Raw genomic sequence first — 16,084 nt, 5'->3', positions numbered from 1 at the left:
GTGCATAGACCCTGCCTACAATGTGTTTTTTTTTTTTTTCTAGATAAGATGCAACACAGGATACTTATGCTGCATTTTTTTTTCTGCTTAAGAACAGGCATTGTAGCACCCTGAATATGACAATCTCTTCTCTTCATAAATCCATTCCGTTGAGCAATTTAGTTTCCACCTTCTTTCCCACTCTCTGTGCTGCTGTAGTAATGAAAACAAAATCCCTAACCTCACCCCCAACAAATTCTGAATGATGAGCTTATGAGAAATTGCACCCACTTCAGACCTGAGTGCATGGGTTCCTCTTATTTCTAGCAACACTACACACAATGTCTTTGGCTTCTTGACTAATAACATAAGACATCCCTAGTTTGCACAGAATAATTACTCTCACTTTGAAGAGTCTATTAAATCTAAATTAGTGACAGGTAATATTCACTTAATCTTTAACAATCTTCAGAAATATAAATTAAGATTTATTCTCTAACATGGAAGCTTCTACTTATAAGTCACTAACATAATCAATCATGCACAATGGTATTTCAAACAATATAGCTTTATAACAAAAATCTGTTCAACATTATCAAAAATGTAAAGAAGAAGAAAAAACTTCTATAATCTCAAAAGGTTTTGGGATTTGATCTTTTTACCTTATTTTTTAAAAAGAGTTGAAAATAATCAAAATTTAAATAAATTGTTTCGATACAGGCAGACTCGATTATTCTGACAGAAGTCACCCTGATTATAGCAGGCCTTTCTAGCTACATAGGGTTGTCGCCTTAGACAACAGAAGTCGTCTACAGCTTTTGGATCAGCATGGCAGAAGCACCTCCTCCTCCGTTGCAAATACTGGCAAGACCATATTCTCCTTGCTTCAGTGCATGAGCCAAATGGACGACAATTCTGGCTCCAGACATCCTAGGATTAAGAAAGCATTTTGGTACTTTAATGGTTTATAGACTGTGTGAATAACCAAATTAGCCATGACTTATAGCTGAATTTAACTACTTTAACTTGGGAGACTTGTTTCAAGAATGGTTACAGCTTTTTTTTTTTTTTGCCACTCTGAGCAGCATGTGGGAGCTTGGTTTCCCAATCAGGGATTGAGCCCTACCCATGGCAGTGGAAGTGCAGAGTCTTAAACAGTGGACAGCCAGGGAAGCCCCACAAAAGCCCAAACATAATCTTCAATCTTAAATTATCTTCTTCAGCATAAAACAACATTAGTTTTCAAGCAACAGGTGTGACAGATCTCTGTGTTCAGAGGGGATCCTATCAGAAATGGTATTTGGCTTATGAAGGATGAGAAGGAAGAAAAAACGGTAAACCAAGAGCAACAGGCATTATCACGAAGCAGTTTAAATTTAGAGAGAAACACAAAGATAGCCATTAACCTAGCTTTCTTTTTCTTTATGATTTTACCTACCCAATTGGATGTCCAAGAGAAACAGCTCCTCCGTTGATATTCACTTTTTGGGGATCCATCTCTAGCATTTTAATGTTTGCTAGTACGACCACACTAAAGGCTTCATTTACTTCCCACATAGTAATATCTTCTTTTTTCAAACCTGCATCTTTAAGAACCTGAATTTGAAAAAAATAAAGATTATGTTCAGATAATTAAGTCAAAACCTACTTTATCTTCTCAAAATTCTGCAATTTTTGTTTGTGTCTCCCTTGCTCCCAGCAGTAGAAGTGTGGAATCTGACCACTGGATCACCAGGAAATTCCTTAATTTCTCATCTTTATTTGCATTGTCATATTTCTATTTTGAAAAGAGAAAACAATTTTCTTAACCATTCCATCGATCTTGAACATTCCATGGAAAAGAACACATAGTCTTTATTTGGGGGTACATACTTGACATGTACTCTTAAGATCTACTTTACTGATTATATGCTCCTTAGTTCTAGGTTCTTTATCTGTCAAAGAGAGAGGTGTATTGTGTGTGTGTGTGTGTGTGTGTGTGTGTGTGTGTGTGTGTGTATGCTCAGTCACTCAGTCGTGTCCAACTCTGCGAACCCATGGACTGTAGCCCACCAGACTCCTCTGTCCATGGGATTCTCCAGGCAGGAAAGCTGGAGTGTGTTGCCATTTCCTACTCCAGGGGATCTTCCCAACCCAGGGACCAAACCTATGACTCTTGTGTCTCCTGAACTGGCAGGAGGATTTTTTACCACTGTACCACCTGTGAAGCCCTTACCTGTCAAAAGAGTTCCATTAATCTCTAATAATTTTTCATTGCATCCCCTAGAGTTTCTGCCTTATAAAAGGTTCCATTGGGTTATGTGGGGCACAGTTATTCAGAGCTATTGTGTCTTCATTGTGAATGATTTATTTAAAATCTTATTATGATTTCTTGTTCTGATAGTTCCTCAGCTATTGCAGATGTTATCTTTATGCTTTTATCTTTATAAAATATTGCTAGAGCCCTTTATCTTTAGAACTTTTTTGTTCTGAGCAACAAAAAAATTAACATGAAACTTTCCCTCCTCCTTGCTTTATTCTAACAGCAGGCTCAGGTAGTTTTCAAAGCTGTAGAGCTCAAACAGCTTCCCCTAGTTTCAACAACATGAGATAAAACAGGTACCTAAGTGCAGCCACTTTTTTCACTCTCAGAATCTAGCTGAGAACTATTTATCACCCCTCCTTTCCAGTGTGATGCATTCACTTTCAGAAGCTGTGTAACTGTGTGGTTTTCTGAGGTCTGCCACCTCTGGACAGAGCGTCATCACTCCCTGTTGTTCCTTATCCTTTGCTATCCTATTCCCCTCTGGTGTTTTTTTCTCTTTAAATCTGGATGTTACCCCCAGAAGTTCTCTCTCAGGGTGTGGCCTTCTACTTCTGAAAAGGAATATTTGCTGCAGTCTTCTGAAATCCCTTAACCCCTAAACCAAAAAAACACTCTTGTCTTTTCATGTGACCCCTTAGCAACTTGCCACAAAGACTCAAACTGACAATTTGGAGTAGAGTTCTTGCTATCTGTAGTTTTACTCTAACACCAGCTACCAGCAGTTCCCCTCTTAGAAGACTGCTCCTTCTAAATAATGAGTATCTGCTTTGAATTCTAGAACCCTGGACTCTCAACGTTCCCCTTTCTCTGCCACACCAACTTCCCACTTTGTGGTTACCATTCTTGGTGTGTGAGTTCAGCATAAGGAATTCAATTATATAGTTTTATCTGCTCCACTGAAGACATAGTTTGTGTGTTGCTCTTTTACTTTTGTTGTTATCCTTGTTGCTTTCATTGTTTTCTTCAGGAGAAGTGAGATTTGAAACTAAGCTACTGCTATGCTTTGGCAGATGAATAACACTTAAAATCTAAAACATGCAACCTTGGTATAAGCAAAAGCAGAAATTGGCAGAATGAGATATGATCTATTATTTTGTTCTCACCTTAGGAACAGCATATGCAGGCGCAAGTGGAAAATCAATAGGTTCTACAGCAGCATCAGCAAATGCTTTATATATATACAAAAAAAGGTCATTAAAATCTTTTTTACAAGTACCCAAAGCTATATCTAACAACTTATATAAATGCAAAGATTCAAGTTTCCTAACCTTTTAAAATATTTAAATTTGTTTGTGCCTTTTCTAAGATTCTGTACTTTATAAAATTATACCAATCATCTAAGCCATTGGGAAGTTAAGAGGGAATTGCCTCCCAGGACACTGGCATTATCTAGAGATACTTTTGGTTCTTGCAACAGGTGGAATGCCACTTATTGTAGTATCTAGTGGGCAGAAGATGCTGCCAACTAGATGCTGTTAAAAATCCTACAATGCATAGAACAGGCCCAAAACACAATTATTTGTTTTGCTGAGGTTAAGAAACCATGATCTAAACAAAACAGTATCTGTTTAACTCCTTATGAAGAAGGCAAGGCAGACTTCACAGCTACAAATATGCTTAAAGAGACTGAGGAAATGCTGAGACCACATAGTTAATAATAAATGCCAGTACTATTACATTTTTCATACTCCTAAGCTCATATTCTTTTTATTTTAACTGACAATGCCAGAGGAAAACATGTACCTTGTACTCTCCCACACATCATCCAGAAGAAAAAGATTTTTGAAAACTTTCTCTTATATAAATCAAATCATAACAAAAATATTAAAGGAGATTCTATCTCAATTAAAATGTGTACTAAATTATGTCAAAAAGTAAGACTTACAGATAAAAATCTGTAAGCCAACTTCTATGTATTACTGAGAAAGAATCTCAATATCAAGAAGAGTTTACAGGGGTTTAAGAATAAACAAGGTCAGAACATTTTCTACCTGCTATTCTTGCCAGTGGTTTAACATTGAGCCTCTTAGCTGCATCTGCAGTCATCAGAACCACAGCAGCTGCTCCATCATTCAGTGTGCTGGCATTGGCAGCTGTTACTGTACCTGAAAGTATCAATGAGCATGACATCAGAACATTCTTTCACACTGAATTCACTTGGGTCAATTTAACAAATTCCTACAGAATACTGACTGGGTTGCTGGATGCATGAAGATATGGATGGAGATAAGTCCTGCCCTCAGGAAACATACATAACTAAACGTGTAAGTGTACATAACACAGTGCAAGTAAGTATGTCTTTTTATGTTAGTTTTTTGTATTTATTCAAAGCTAGCTCAAAATGCATACATAACGGCACTGGATGCTGCTGCTAAGTCACTTCAGTCGTGTCTGACTCTGCGCGACCCAGTGGACGGCAGCTCAGCAGGCTCCCCCGTCCCTGGGATTCTCCAGGCAAGAACACTGGAGTGGGTTGCCATTTCCTTCTCCAATGCATGAAAGTGAAAAGTGAAAGGGAAGTCGCTCAGTCGTGTCCGACTCTGAGCAACCCCATGGACTGCAGCCTTCCAGGCTCCTCCATCCATGGGATTTTCCAGGCAAGAGTACTGGAGTGGGGTGCCATTGCCTTGATTCTGGTTTATAATTCATCAAAGATAAGGACCACTTCATGTTTTTCCTAACTCTACATCTTCCCTTATCCACAAAAGAGCAGACACTCATCCCATTTTGCAAATCAGTGTCAAAATCAGATATTTCTTCTTCTCTACAATCACTTGAAGTTAAATGAATACTAAAAATCACTAAGCTATACATTTTAAACAGGAGAATTTTATGGTATACAAATTATATGTCAATTAACCTGTCTCCTTATAAATACCAATGAAGATACTACTATAGACTGCTGCCAAAATTATAAAAATATACTTTGGCAATATAATTTTTTTTTTAGCCAAGCCATGAGACTTGTGGGATCTTAGTTTCTGACCAGGGATTGAACCCATGTCCCCAGCAGTGGAAGCACAGAGTCCTAACTACTGTACTGACAGAAAATTCCTTATAATATAAACTTGTAAGAAAATTCGTTACAATATTAAAAAAAAAAAAAAAAAAACATTGATCCACTCCTATAGCTTGCATTGAGAAACTCAGTCAGAAAAGGGGAAAAAAGTTACTTCAGATTATTATCACAGCTATATACAGCCAATTTTAAAAGCAGAAGTGACCTTTTCTCCTCGAAGGATTTAGAACCCTGGGACCCCATTTAGATAAACATTCAACATTTATTTATTGAGGACTAGAGATAACAACAGTAAAAAAAGAGCTATCAGCTTAGTTCTCCAGAGGCTTATAGACATTTAACATAATATGTAAACTTGACTTTCATATCACAAAAAAACTTTCAAGATGAAATGCAAATGAAAAACTGAATTATACAGTCATCTACAATCTGTTCCAGAGGCTATATATAAATATTAAAAGTATTAACTGTATATAAAATAGATAACTAATAACCTACTGTATAGCACAAGAAACTCTACTTAATACTCTGTAATGACTTAAATGGGAATAGAATCTAAAAATGAATATATATATATATATATATATATATAAACTGATTCACTTTGTTGTACAGCAAAAACTACTACGACACTGTAAATCAACTATACTCCAATAAAAAATAATTTTTAAAAACTTCAAACACACATACACAAAAACAAAGTATTAATTATTAAACAATTTAAAATATACCTTGGATAAATAAATGTTTTGTTAATTTCATTTGAGCCTGATACACTGAAAATGTTAAATAACATCAAGGTGTTTTCTAGAATTACTTTTTAAAAATCCTTAGGCAAAAAAAAAAGAAAAAAGAAAAAAAATCCTTAGGCAGTTCTACAACTAGATATGGTATACTGTCACTTTTTTTTTCATATGCTTCATTTCTTAATACTAACCATTTTCTCTTTGGAAAACTGTCTTCAGCTTTGGAATTTTGCTAAAATCAACACGTTTATATTCTTCATCTTCTTTCACCACTACATCTGGTTTACCTAAAACAAAAATCTTTTAAATTAAGTCATCTTTGCAGTAAAGACAATAATTACCTGCTCAGTAAGAAACGGTGCAAAAGGTGCCTGATAGTCTCTGCTTCCCTTTGTGTGCCCACATACCTTATACCATCCCAAGTAAATTCCACTCAAGAATCTACCATCTGTAATTTGTTAGTATCTTCAAGAAGAGTTTATTAAGTAGCTTGATGCAATTTAAATCTTCTATTCAGCCACATCCCACTGTCTTCTCTCTTGAGCTCATTCTCTATCATAGACATTCTTCTAACCCCACGGGAAGATGTCCAATGTAGACGCAGGCTGGGTAAGTTTGGTTAAGTTTGGGTCTTCCATCATTCTCATCACAGTAATTATGTCTAGAATGGAAATGTAACCTAAACCAAGTTAATGTGTCTATACTGTGGATTTATTCTGCTGCAGTTGGTGAGAAAGTATCTTTCCTCTGTGACTGAGAGCCCTACAGATGGACTCTGGAGATGGAGGCAGCAGTGGAGGAAGCTGAGAGCACAAAAGCAGCACTGAGAAGCCAAGACAGCATGTCCTAATGGTGCTGCCCATTCTCTTCCAATCCCTGAAGTTCCCAGTGCTGACTGGTTGCTGCCATACATCTTTCAGTTCTGGGACAAACACCCAACTAGCCTTCTAGTAAATACCCCCTTTTTACTTCATGTGTTCAACAGTCTATCAGTTATATTAGAAAGAGTTCTAATAAATATATTTCTCAAAAAAATATGCATAGTGGAATTTGCAATTGAGTTGGAATCAGATATTAAATTGGGTTTAATTATCTCTGAACTAGCAACATTTCCCTTTACTAATTTAGCAGCAGCAGTGTCAGTGTTTTCAGTTGAAATTTAAAAAGTACCAATTTAAAACTTAAACATAAAAAGTTTAGCAACAACAACAACAACAAAAAAAGTTTAGCAACATGTAAAGTCTATTAAAAATTAAAATCTATTTTGGAACATAATCCTTCAACCTTTTACTGTAATTGTGACAGGAACAACTTCATTTCCAAATCTTCCAGCTTCCCATGCTGCTTTACTTCTGGTATAGGAATTAAGAGCATAAGTATCCTGTTCCTCTCGTGTAATATTCAGCTTCTTTGCAGTATTTTCAGCACAGTTGCCCTGATAAAGTTGGAATTTTTAAAGAATCTAAGTAACTCTGCAAAACTTATAAAACATTTGCTTTTTATAACATAAAACAGTGGTTAGCAGTTAAATTTAGTTCTTAAAATATACTTCTTTCTATACGCAGTAACTCTCTCACTCACATCTCAGCTACTTGAATTAGCCCAGAAGTTGCTATTTTGAGGAGAAATAATTAAATAGTTATGGTATCCATTATTAGAAGTCAGAAAATGCACTATGTCAGTGTGGGGCAATTTATTAAAACATTGAGCCAAACTGATATAATAAGCATAGAAAAACATTTTCCTAAAATGAATGGCTAAATCAACATATTTATATCCTTCAGTTTCTGAAAACAAAAACAAAAACATTTTTTAACCAAGCAGTATTATGTATAGATGGCATTTCTCCACTAAAAAGCAATAATTACCATATGAATTTTATTGTAGACATCAGTTAGTCCATCTTTTACAATCAAATCTTCAAGCTTTACCCCACCATATGGTGTTGCTCCTCTGTTCATTACATAGGGGACATTGGACATGCTCTCCATGCCACCTGCCACCATCACATCCTGCTCAGCAACACATAAAAACCCAGGGTTAATTCAAATGGTACCACTGACTTTTGAACACCATAGTTAGGAACATCAACCCTCCACACACTTGATAATCTGGGTGCAACTTCACAGTTGGCCCTTCTTATCCACAGTTCTAGATCCACAGACTCAACTGCAGTACGTATTTATTGAAAAAAAAATTGTGCGTTAAGTGGACCCAGACACTTCAAATCTACGTTCATGGATCAACTGTAGTTGCAAATCCATTATACCCTTTACACAGCAACAAGGATTCTACATGAACTTTATGAAACATCGCTATACAGTCAATATAAGAAGTACCCTCTTGATTCTGGTAAAAGGAAATGGTCTGAAATGTGTAATAATTAAGATCAGAATCAGACAGTAATAAGAATCTTTAATGTAAAACCATCTTCTGAAATTCTTCTAAATCCTTCATTTCACTGACACTGCCAAAAATATAATCTCAGTTCTCAGAAATAATCCTACTTCCTTGATTGTGATCCTCCTCATCAACTCTTTCCAAACAGCTATAATAACTTTCTAACTTGGTCATCTGACAGAAAGCCTTTCCTTGCATCCAAGTGTCATCTACACTCATCTGAGTCATTCTGGCTAGACTAAATCTGGTCATTCCACTCTGTAAAGGACTCCCCAGCATAGTATATAAGACTCTTTACAATCTGACTTTTCACTCCCTTTCCAGTCTCATGCCTGGACCTACACGAGTGGAGGTCGTACAGAATTGTTTAAAGGTCTTCAAACAGACTTCCCTGGTGGTCCAGCAGTTAAGATTGTGCACTTCCACGGTAGGGAGAATGGGCTCAATCCCTGGTTGTGGAAATAAGATCTCACATGCCGTAAGGCCAAGAAGGGGAAAAAAAAAAATCAAGGTCTTCAAAGATACCATGCTAATTCACACACCTCTGCACTTCTGACCTATTCACCAACAAGAAAAACACTGTCATTTCCTTTAAAACTAATGAAGACACAGCCCCTTCAACCCAACAAATCGGTTGTCAGCCACTTTCCCTGACTACCTATTTCTATCCCTTTTTTTCCCCCCTATCCGTTTTTGGAATAGTCTCCCTTCCTTCTTTCGTGTTCCCCAATTATTGTGTATTCCTTTTATTAATAATATTACACAGTATTGTAGCTATATTTATATGTCAAACCTTTTCACTAAACTAGTGAGGCCTTTCTGGCTCCTCTGAGGCCAGAAACTTTGTCATATCTATTTTTATATAACTAGTGCCTGGCATATATAGAAGTTTAGTAAATATTAATCAACTAACCTGTAATTACAGATCAACAAGAGAAAATTCGTTTGCATTACAAAGGCTAATTTGAAACAAAGTTTAATATAAAAGATAAATGTAAACATAAAATTAAAACTAACGTTATATTCTCACAATCTTTAATTAGGAATAAAGACAAACAGAAACTCCGTACCAAAGAAACCTAAATATTTTGCCTATTTTTAAATATGGAGAGTCTCAAATAGTTCTCATATAAGTTTTATTCTGTTATCCTGAAATACTGAGTATTTCCTGGGGATGATGAAAATAAGTGATGGAAATCGTTATCAGTTCTACAGTATTAAATAAAATTGATCATTAGATAATATTCAAAATAAGGCAATTCCTAATATTCCTCTAAGTCAGATAATTTTAAAAATATAGATATGAATCAAGAATATTAACTAAAAGCATTTGCTAGAGAACCACAAAAGAATCAACTGAGACAAAATTATCCTTGTCATTCAGTTTTCAAACACCTAACAATCTCATGAGCATTTTCACCCACTGGTTTGACTAGGGTTTGGTTTGGTAATACCTGATGTCAGTGTTACCTTATGTATAAGCAAACAAGCTCTCACAACCTTTGGACAATATGTAACTGGCATAACTTTTTTTATGGAAAGTATTTGCAAATATCCAAATTTTGAAATCTGTGACTCTGGAATTCTCCTCTTACGAATTTTTCCAAAAGAAAGACCTACACATGATAAGATTTTTTAAAATGTTTTATTCACCTGTCTCCAGTGAATGTCCACATGTAATTCCTCAGCTGATGACAGGCAATGCTAGGATTTGAAATTAGTCTGGCTCCAGACTTTCTGTTCTTAACCACTACATTATAATGTTTAGTATAGTGAATTAAGAGTTGATTTAAGTATTTATAGGTACACAAAGATACACGCATAGGGGTACTCTGGAGCATTATTTAAAACAGAGAAGAACTGGAGACAACCTAGATATCCACTCAATAAGGACCCCCAGAATATATCATACTTGTTCAGTTCAGTAGAATACTATCTCAGGTGCTGATAAAGAAGGATCTCCAAGATATTACATGAGGCACAGAATCTAAGCAACTTGCCCAAAGTTTCTCTGCTCTTAGGTGGCAGAATATACAAGAAAGTGATGAATAAATTAGACACTTAGAGCAGGGTAAGAAGAAAGATTTTTCATTTTATAATTTTCTAAACCGTTTCAGTTTTTAGCATACGTATCAGGTATCACTCTCTTTTTTCCCCCCTCTGCCTTGCCTTACAACTGGAAACAAAGCAAGGGACGAGTAATAGCAAGGGTATGCAAAACTGTGATTCTTATATATATATAAGAAATAATCTGCAGACACCTCACAACTGGTTTTTACCTTGGTGTATTATGCCCTGATAGGCCAGAATGCACTACACAGGGATAGGGACACCTGTTTTCTAATGTAAGCCCTGTAACTATGTTTGTAGTCATCTCAACCTCTTTCTTCAACTGAAAAAAGGGCTTGGATCTGATAAACTCTTAGTTCTGAGTCTAGGTCTAGTCTCCTGATGCAACATATTATTTGCTGAGCAGCCTGTCTCTTGCCCAGTCTCAAACAAAATCAAAATCATCAAGGCCAATAGAAAGCCGCACAATTTTACAGCCAAACCTGGACATGAGGCACTACAAATCAATCATCAATTCTGGGCTCAATCAATGATTTGATCCCCAGGGTAAGCACCTTATTCTCATTTATAATGAAAGCCCTTCTCAATCTAGCAAATACAACATTTATGATGTCTTAAATCCCCCAGAATCTCTAAGTGAAAGGGGGCACTAAAACATCCTAGCTGGAAACTACTTTTAATACGAGACACTTCAGCTATCAATCTAACCTCTACTTCAAATGGAACTGAAATCCAAACACTCCTCAGTGTCTGAAACAACACAGGAACTGCACTTACGAGAAAGCATTTCACTTCTAAAGTACGAATATGTTTAGGTTTTTAGTGTTTTCTTAGCACTGCATATTATTTTAATTATAAAGTGGAAAAGAAGGTATTTCTTACCTGATGTCCACACATAAGATTCTGAGAGGCCATCATGATGGCTTTCATTCCTGAGGCACAAACTTTGTTTATAGTGGTACATGGAGTAGAAATAGGTAAGCCTAAAACCAATATAAATCATACTTTTGAAAAACAGATTCTTTTCAAATACAACTATGATAAAAATAGAGCATGTTAAACTGTAATCTGAAACATTTCTTTGGCGAATATAAGTCTATTATGCATTTACAGTCTATTTAAGCTGAAATGACCTCCATTTCGCCATGTCAAACATTCAAGTATAAACGCAAAAATGTATTCCTAGTACCTGCTCCCAGTACTGCTTGCCTTGTAGGGGCCTGTCCTTCACCTCCTTGTAGAACATTGCCCATGTATGCTTCTTTCACTTCTTCTTTTGGAATCCCTTTTTTAAAAAAGCAAGAAGCATTTCCATATTTTATTCAACTCAATAATTAGTAATTACCTAGTAAAGTACATGACATTATATAGCAGGAATGGTTTTTGTCAATTTTGAGTTTTATTACTAACACTGTAGTCCAAGGACTTCTTTTCAAGAGAATTCAAAAATGCATTCATTAATTCATTTCTAAGTGTTATGTATATAGTAAGTGCAAAATAAACATTTGTTCCAATGAATCACTATCCTCTCAACACAAAAAGTAAAGCAACTACTGACCTGCCTTTTCAATGGCTCCCTGAATTGCAATGGAACCAAGTTTAGTGGCTGGCAGAGAGGAAAGACTGCCTAGAAAGGATCCAATGGGTGTTCTTATAGCACTTACTATGACCACTTCCTGGCAAGACAGAAGATGGTAAAAATTATTACATTTAAATATTTCATCAAAATCATCTTTCATAAATAAACATGATTCATAGATACATTATTCAAGAAACAGACTTTTATGAATGTCTAATTATTCATCAAAGATGAAAATAATCTCAGCATTTGAACAGCACTAAAACCAGTATAATGCTAGCACTTTATGACTTAAAACCTAATAGAAAACTAAGACAAACCAGTCCTAAAATAGGCATGGACCATAAGCATAAGTTTCAATTCTATTACTTAGTCAAAATTTAAGAAATGAATACTTTACCCTTGTGAACTGCGTAATAAACAATCCTAATTAATGGGCTTCCTCACTGAAAGGAAACTCTAGGCTAGGAATTAAGAACCTGCATGCTAGTAGGGGCAACACCGCTTAACTGGGACACAGCCAGAGCCATAATTTCTTTGTATTTTATCTGTTACTTGGCTGCACTGGGTCTCTGCTGCTGCACACAGGCTTGCTCTAATTGTGGTGAATGGGGGATACCCTCGGGTTGCAGTGCTGGGTTTCCCACTGCAGTGGCTTCTCTTGTTGCAGAACATGCACTCTAGTGCGTGCGAGCTTCAGTAGTTCTGGCACAGGGGCTGACTTGCCCCACGGCATGTGGAATCTTCCCAGACCAGGGATCAAACCCTTGTCCCCTGCATTGGCAGGTGGATTCTTAACCAGTGGACCACCAGGGAAGTCGCACAGGCATAACTTCTTAAACTATTAATAAGACAACATAAAATTGAAGAAAAAATAGATAAAAACTCTCTTAAACACTGCAAAACACTATTTTAACAATTCTCTCCTTACACTTGCTTTCTACTTTCTCTTAAATACATACATACATAATTTATCATAGATAATAAGAGAACCATTTTCTACATTCTGGTTGGAGCTTATTACTAAGTCTTTTTAGGAATCCCTATGAAACAAAGAGAGAACCCTTCAGAAAGCATTAGGTGACCAAGTAATGGTTCTTCTTGTCTAATCTCCAGCTCATTCAGCATCTTTCTTCTAGTATCTTCCATGTGGCCTCTGCAATGTACCAGTACAATATACCAGGGGTCCCCGAGAGTAAAGGAAGAACACTGCCTAATTTTAGAGAAGGCTGTTTACAGTAGACAGTGATTGGGGAAGAAGCAGAAATTATGCAGGGCACTAGATCTAAAAAATTTTATGGTAATAAGGGAGTTTGACTTAATGTTTCAGTAATTAACTATCAAGTTGACACTCACCTATACATGCAGTAAGAATATGCAGTTTTTAATTGACTACATTTCCTTTAAAGCACATTTAAATTTATACTTACATTCAAAGTGGGTTTTGATACATAACTTCGCTCCGCATACCTTATTTCCTGTAATATAAATATCTGTTATGATGTAAAAAGTATTAATCTATATCACTTTATATTACTCAGTAATGGGATTATGGTAATTTCTTTTTTATGCATTATACCTTTATTTCTAAATTTTCCAGTTAGCATATATTACTGTTGAAATTTAAATATTACTACTTTTGCAATACTCTTACCTGATTAACTATTCATTGGAAATGTATGTTTTAACTTCTGATAAGTTTATCATATTAAAGTTTCTAATCCTTTAAGTATAAACTTTATAAAATGTAATTTTAAATTAAATCTGAGTTCTAAATTAAGTAAGCCCAAATTGGGCTGCTGCTTATATAACCTACTTATACTAAAAGATTTGAGCATATTATCTGTGACCAAACTTTGAATTAAGTTTCTACTTGTAGTAAACATGCCAGTCATTGTCTTTCCAACTACACCCTTTACTCAGAGAGTCTGGGAGGGACAGCCCTAAGTACCTACAAGGTGATTCCCATCCTCCTCCCACTGGCCAGAGCTGATGGACCAAAAACGGAATGAACTATGCCCCATTTCACAAATGGAATGAACTAAGCTAGCACTCTGAGAAACCTGATCATCTGGAGGATGGGCACTGGAAGTGAAAGGGCCAATGCCATGTAAAAGCAGAGGTTACAGTAAAGAGAAAAGCCATGAGTAACCAGAGAAGCAAGGGAATGTAACATATACACTCGGAAAGGAAGGAAAGACCATGGCATACTACAAGAGACAAAACAAGGTAACCTAGTTAATGATTTTCTAGATAGGCTTCCACACCAAGGCCAGCTTCACTTTATTTCCTAACTTTGGATGTCCAAGAGCTTACCTAGCGTGTATCTTCAAATAAACCACTTTCTACTTAGCTAGTGTGGATATTTTTCCTTGCAATCAAAGAGCCTTTTCTAAACCACTTTAAAGTTTCTGGTTCTCTTTAACTAAGTTCCCTGGGCCTCTCCACTTTGCCCAGGATCCCATTTCAGTTGCTTTTTCAAAGGTGCCACATCTTCAGTTAACCATTCCCTCTTCCATCATTCATCCCCTTTACTCCTCGACTATTCTGCAAGCACAGTAATAGTCTCTGGCTCCTCCCAACTAAAAGAATTAAAGACAAACAAACATCTCTTAACCCAGAGTTCCACTGAGCGTTCACCCCATTTCTTAGCTCCTCCAAGTTATCTAGAATATGTCTCCTGTCATCACCTCCTATTTACTATTCAGTCCACTCAGTCTGGCTTTTATCTATCCTACTGTTGGCTTTGAGCAAGATTAACAATATCTGGATAGCAAAATCCAATAAAGACCTCGGTATGTTCATCTCATCCTCATGGCAACCTGGGACTCACTTTTCTTTCTTGGGAAACACCCACAGTGGTTAAGAGCCTGGGTTTACCAGCTAAGTTTTCCCTTTTCTTTTTTTTCTAATTGGTAGAAAATTAGTTAAAGATATGTGTTGGTTACTGTCATATAACCATGCAAATCTGTCACAATTACATATATATGAGTGAGTCTCTTGAGTCTGCCTCACTTCAGTCACTCAGTTATGTCTGACTCTTTGAGACCCCACGGACTATAGCACACCAGGCTTCCCTGTCCATCACTAACTCCTGGAGCTTGCTCAAACTCGTGTCCATCGAGTCGGTGATGCCATGCAACCATCTCATCCTCTGTCGTCCCCTTCTCCTCCTACCTTCAATCTTTTCCAGCGTCAGGGTCTTTTCCAATGAGTTAGTTCTTCGCTTCAGGTGGCCAAAGTAATGAAGTTTTGGCTTCAGGATCAGTCTTTCCAATGAATATTCAGGACTGATCTCCTTTAGGATGGGCTGGTTGGATCTCCTTGCAGTCCAAGGGACTCTCAAGAGTCTTCTCCAACATCACAGCTCAAAAGCATCAATTATTCAATGTTCAGCCATCTTTATACTCCAACTCTCATATCCATACATGACTACTGGAAAAACTGTAGCTTTGACTAGACAGATCTTTGTCAGCAAAGTAATGTCTCTGCTTTTTAATATGCTGGCTAGATTTGTCATAGCTTTTCTTCCAAGGAGCAAGAGTGTTTTAGTTTCATGGCTGCAGTCACCATCTGCAGTGATTTTGGAGCCCCAAAAAATAAAGTCTGTGACTGTTTCCATTGTTTCCCCATCTATTTGCCATGAAGTGATGGGACAGGATGCCATGATCTTAGTTTTTTGAATGTTGAGTTTTAAGCTAGCTTTTTCACTCTTCTCTTTCACTTTCATCAAAAGGCTCTTCAGTTCCTCTTCACTTTCTGCCACAAGGGTGGTGCCATCTGCGTATTTGAGGTTACTGATATTTCTCCCGGCAATCTTGATTCCAACTTGTGCTTCATCCAGCCTGGCATTTCACATGATGTACTCTACATATAAGTTAAAAGAGCAGGGTGACAATATACAGCCTTGACATACTCCTTTCCCAATTTGGAACCAGTCCATTGTTCCATGTCCAGTTATAACTGTTGCTTCTTGACCTCCATAC

The 16,084-nt window shown here is 36.7% G+C and overlaps 1 protein-coding gene across 1 annotated transcript in view; it reads right to left on the bottom strand.

The window, feature by feature from the left end:
* Nucleotides 1-531: 531 nt before the first annotated feature.
* ACAT1 (acetyl-CoA acetyltransferase 1) overlaps nt 532-16,084 on the bottom strand; it is a 29,053-nt gene continuing 13,500 nt past the window's right edge. Inside the window, exons 2-12 of the mRNA NM_001046075.1 lie at nt 13,529-13,576; nt 12,078-12,195; nt 11,709-11,804; nt 11,402-11,502; nt 7,918-8,061; nt 7,334-7,484; nt 6,241-6,336; nt 4,276-4,389; nt 3,388-3,452; nt 1,418-1,575; nt 532-909 (exon numbers count right to left, since the gene is read on the bottom strand). Of these exons, the coding sequence (NP_001039540.1) occupies nt 789-909; nt 1,418-1,575; nt 3,388-3,452; nt 4,276-4,389; nt 6,241-6,336; nt 7,334-7,484; nt 7,918-8,061; nt 11,402-11,502; nt 11,709-11,804; nt 12,078-12,195; nt 13,529-13,576 (1,212 nt within the window). The 3' untranslated portion in view covers nt 532-788. The remainder of the gene's footprint in view (nt 910-1,417; nt 1,576-3,387; nt 3,453-4,275; nt 4,390-6,240; nt 6,337-7,333; nt 7,485-7,917; nt 8,062-11,401; nt 11,503-11,708; nt 11,805-12,077; nt 12,196-13,528; nt 13,577-16,084) is intronic.

This window comes from Bos taurus, chromosome 15, assembly GCF_002263795.3.
Source record: "Bos taurus isolate L1 Dominette 01449 registration number 42190680 breed Hereford chromosome 15, ARS-UCD2.0, whole genome shotgun sequence".
NCBI lineage: Eukaryota > Metazoa > Chordata > Mammalia > Artiodactyla > Bovidae > Bos > Bos taurus.
The sequence above is the reverse complement of the archived record's forward strand: the minus strand, read 5'-3'. Positions and strand labels throughout refer to the sequence as shown.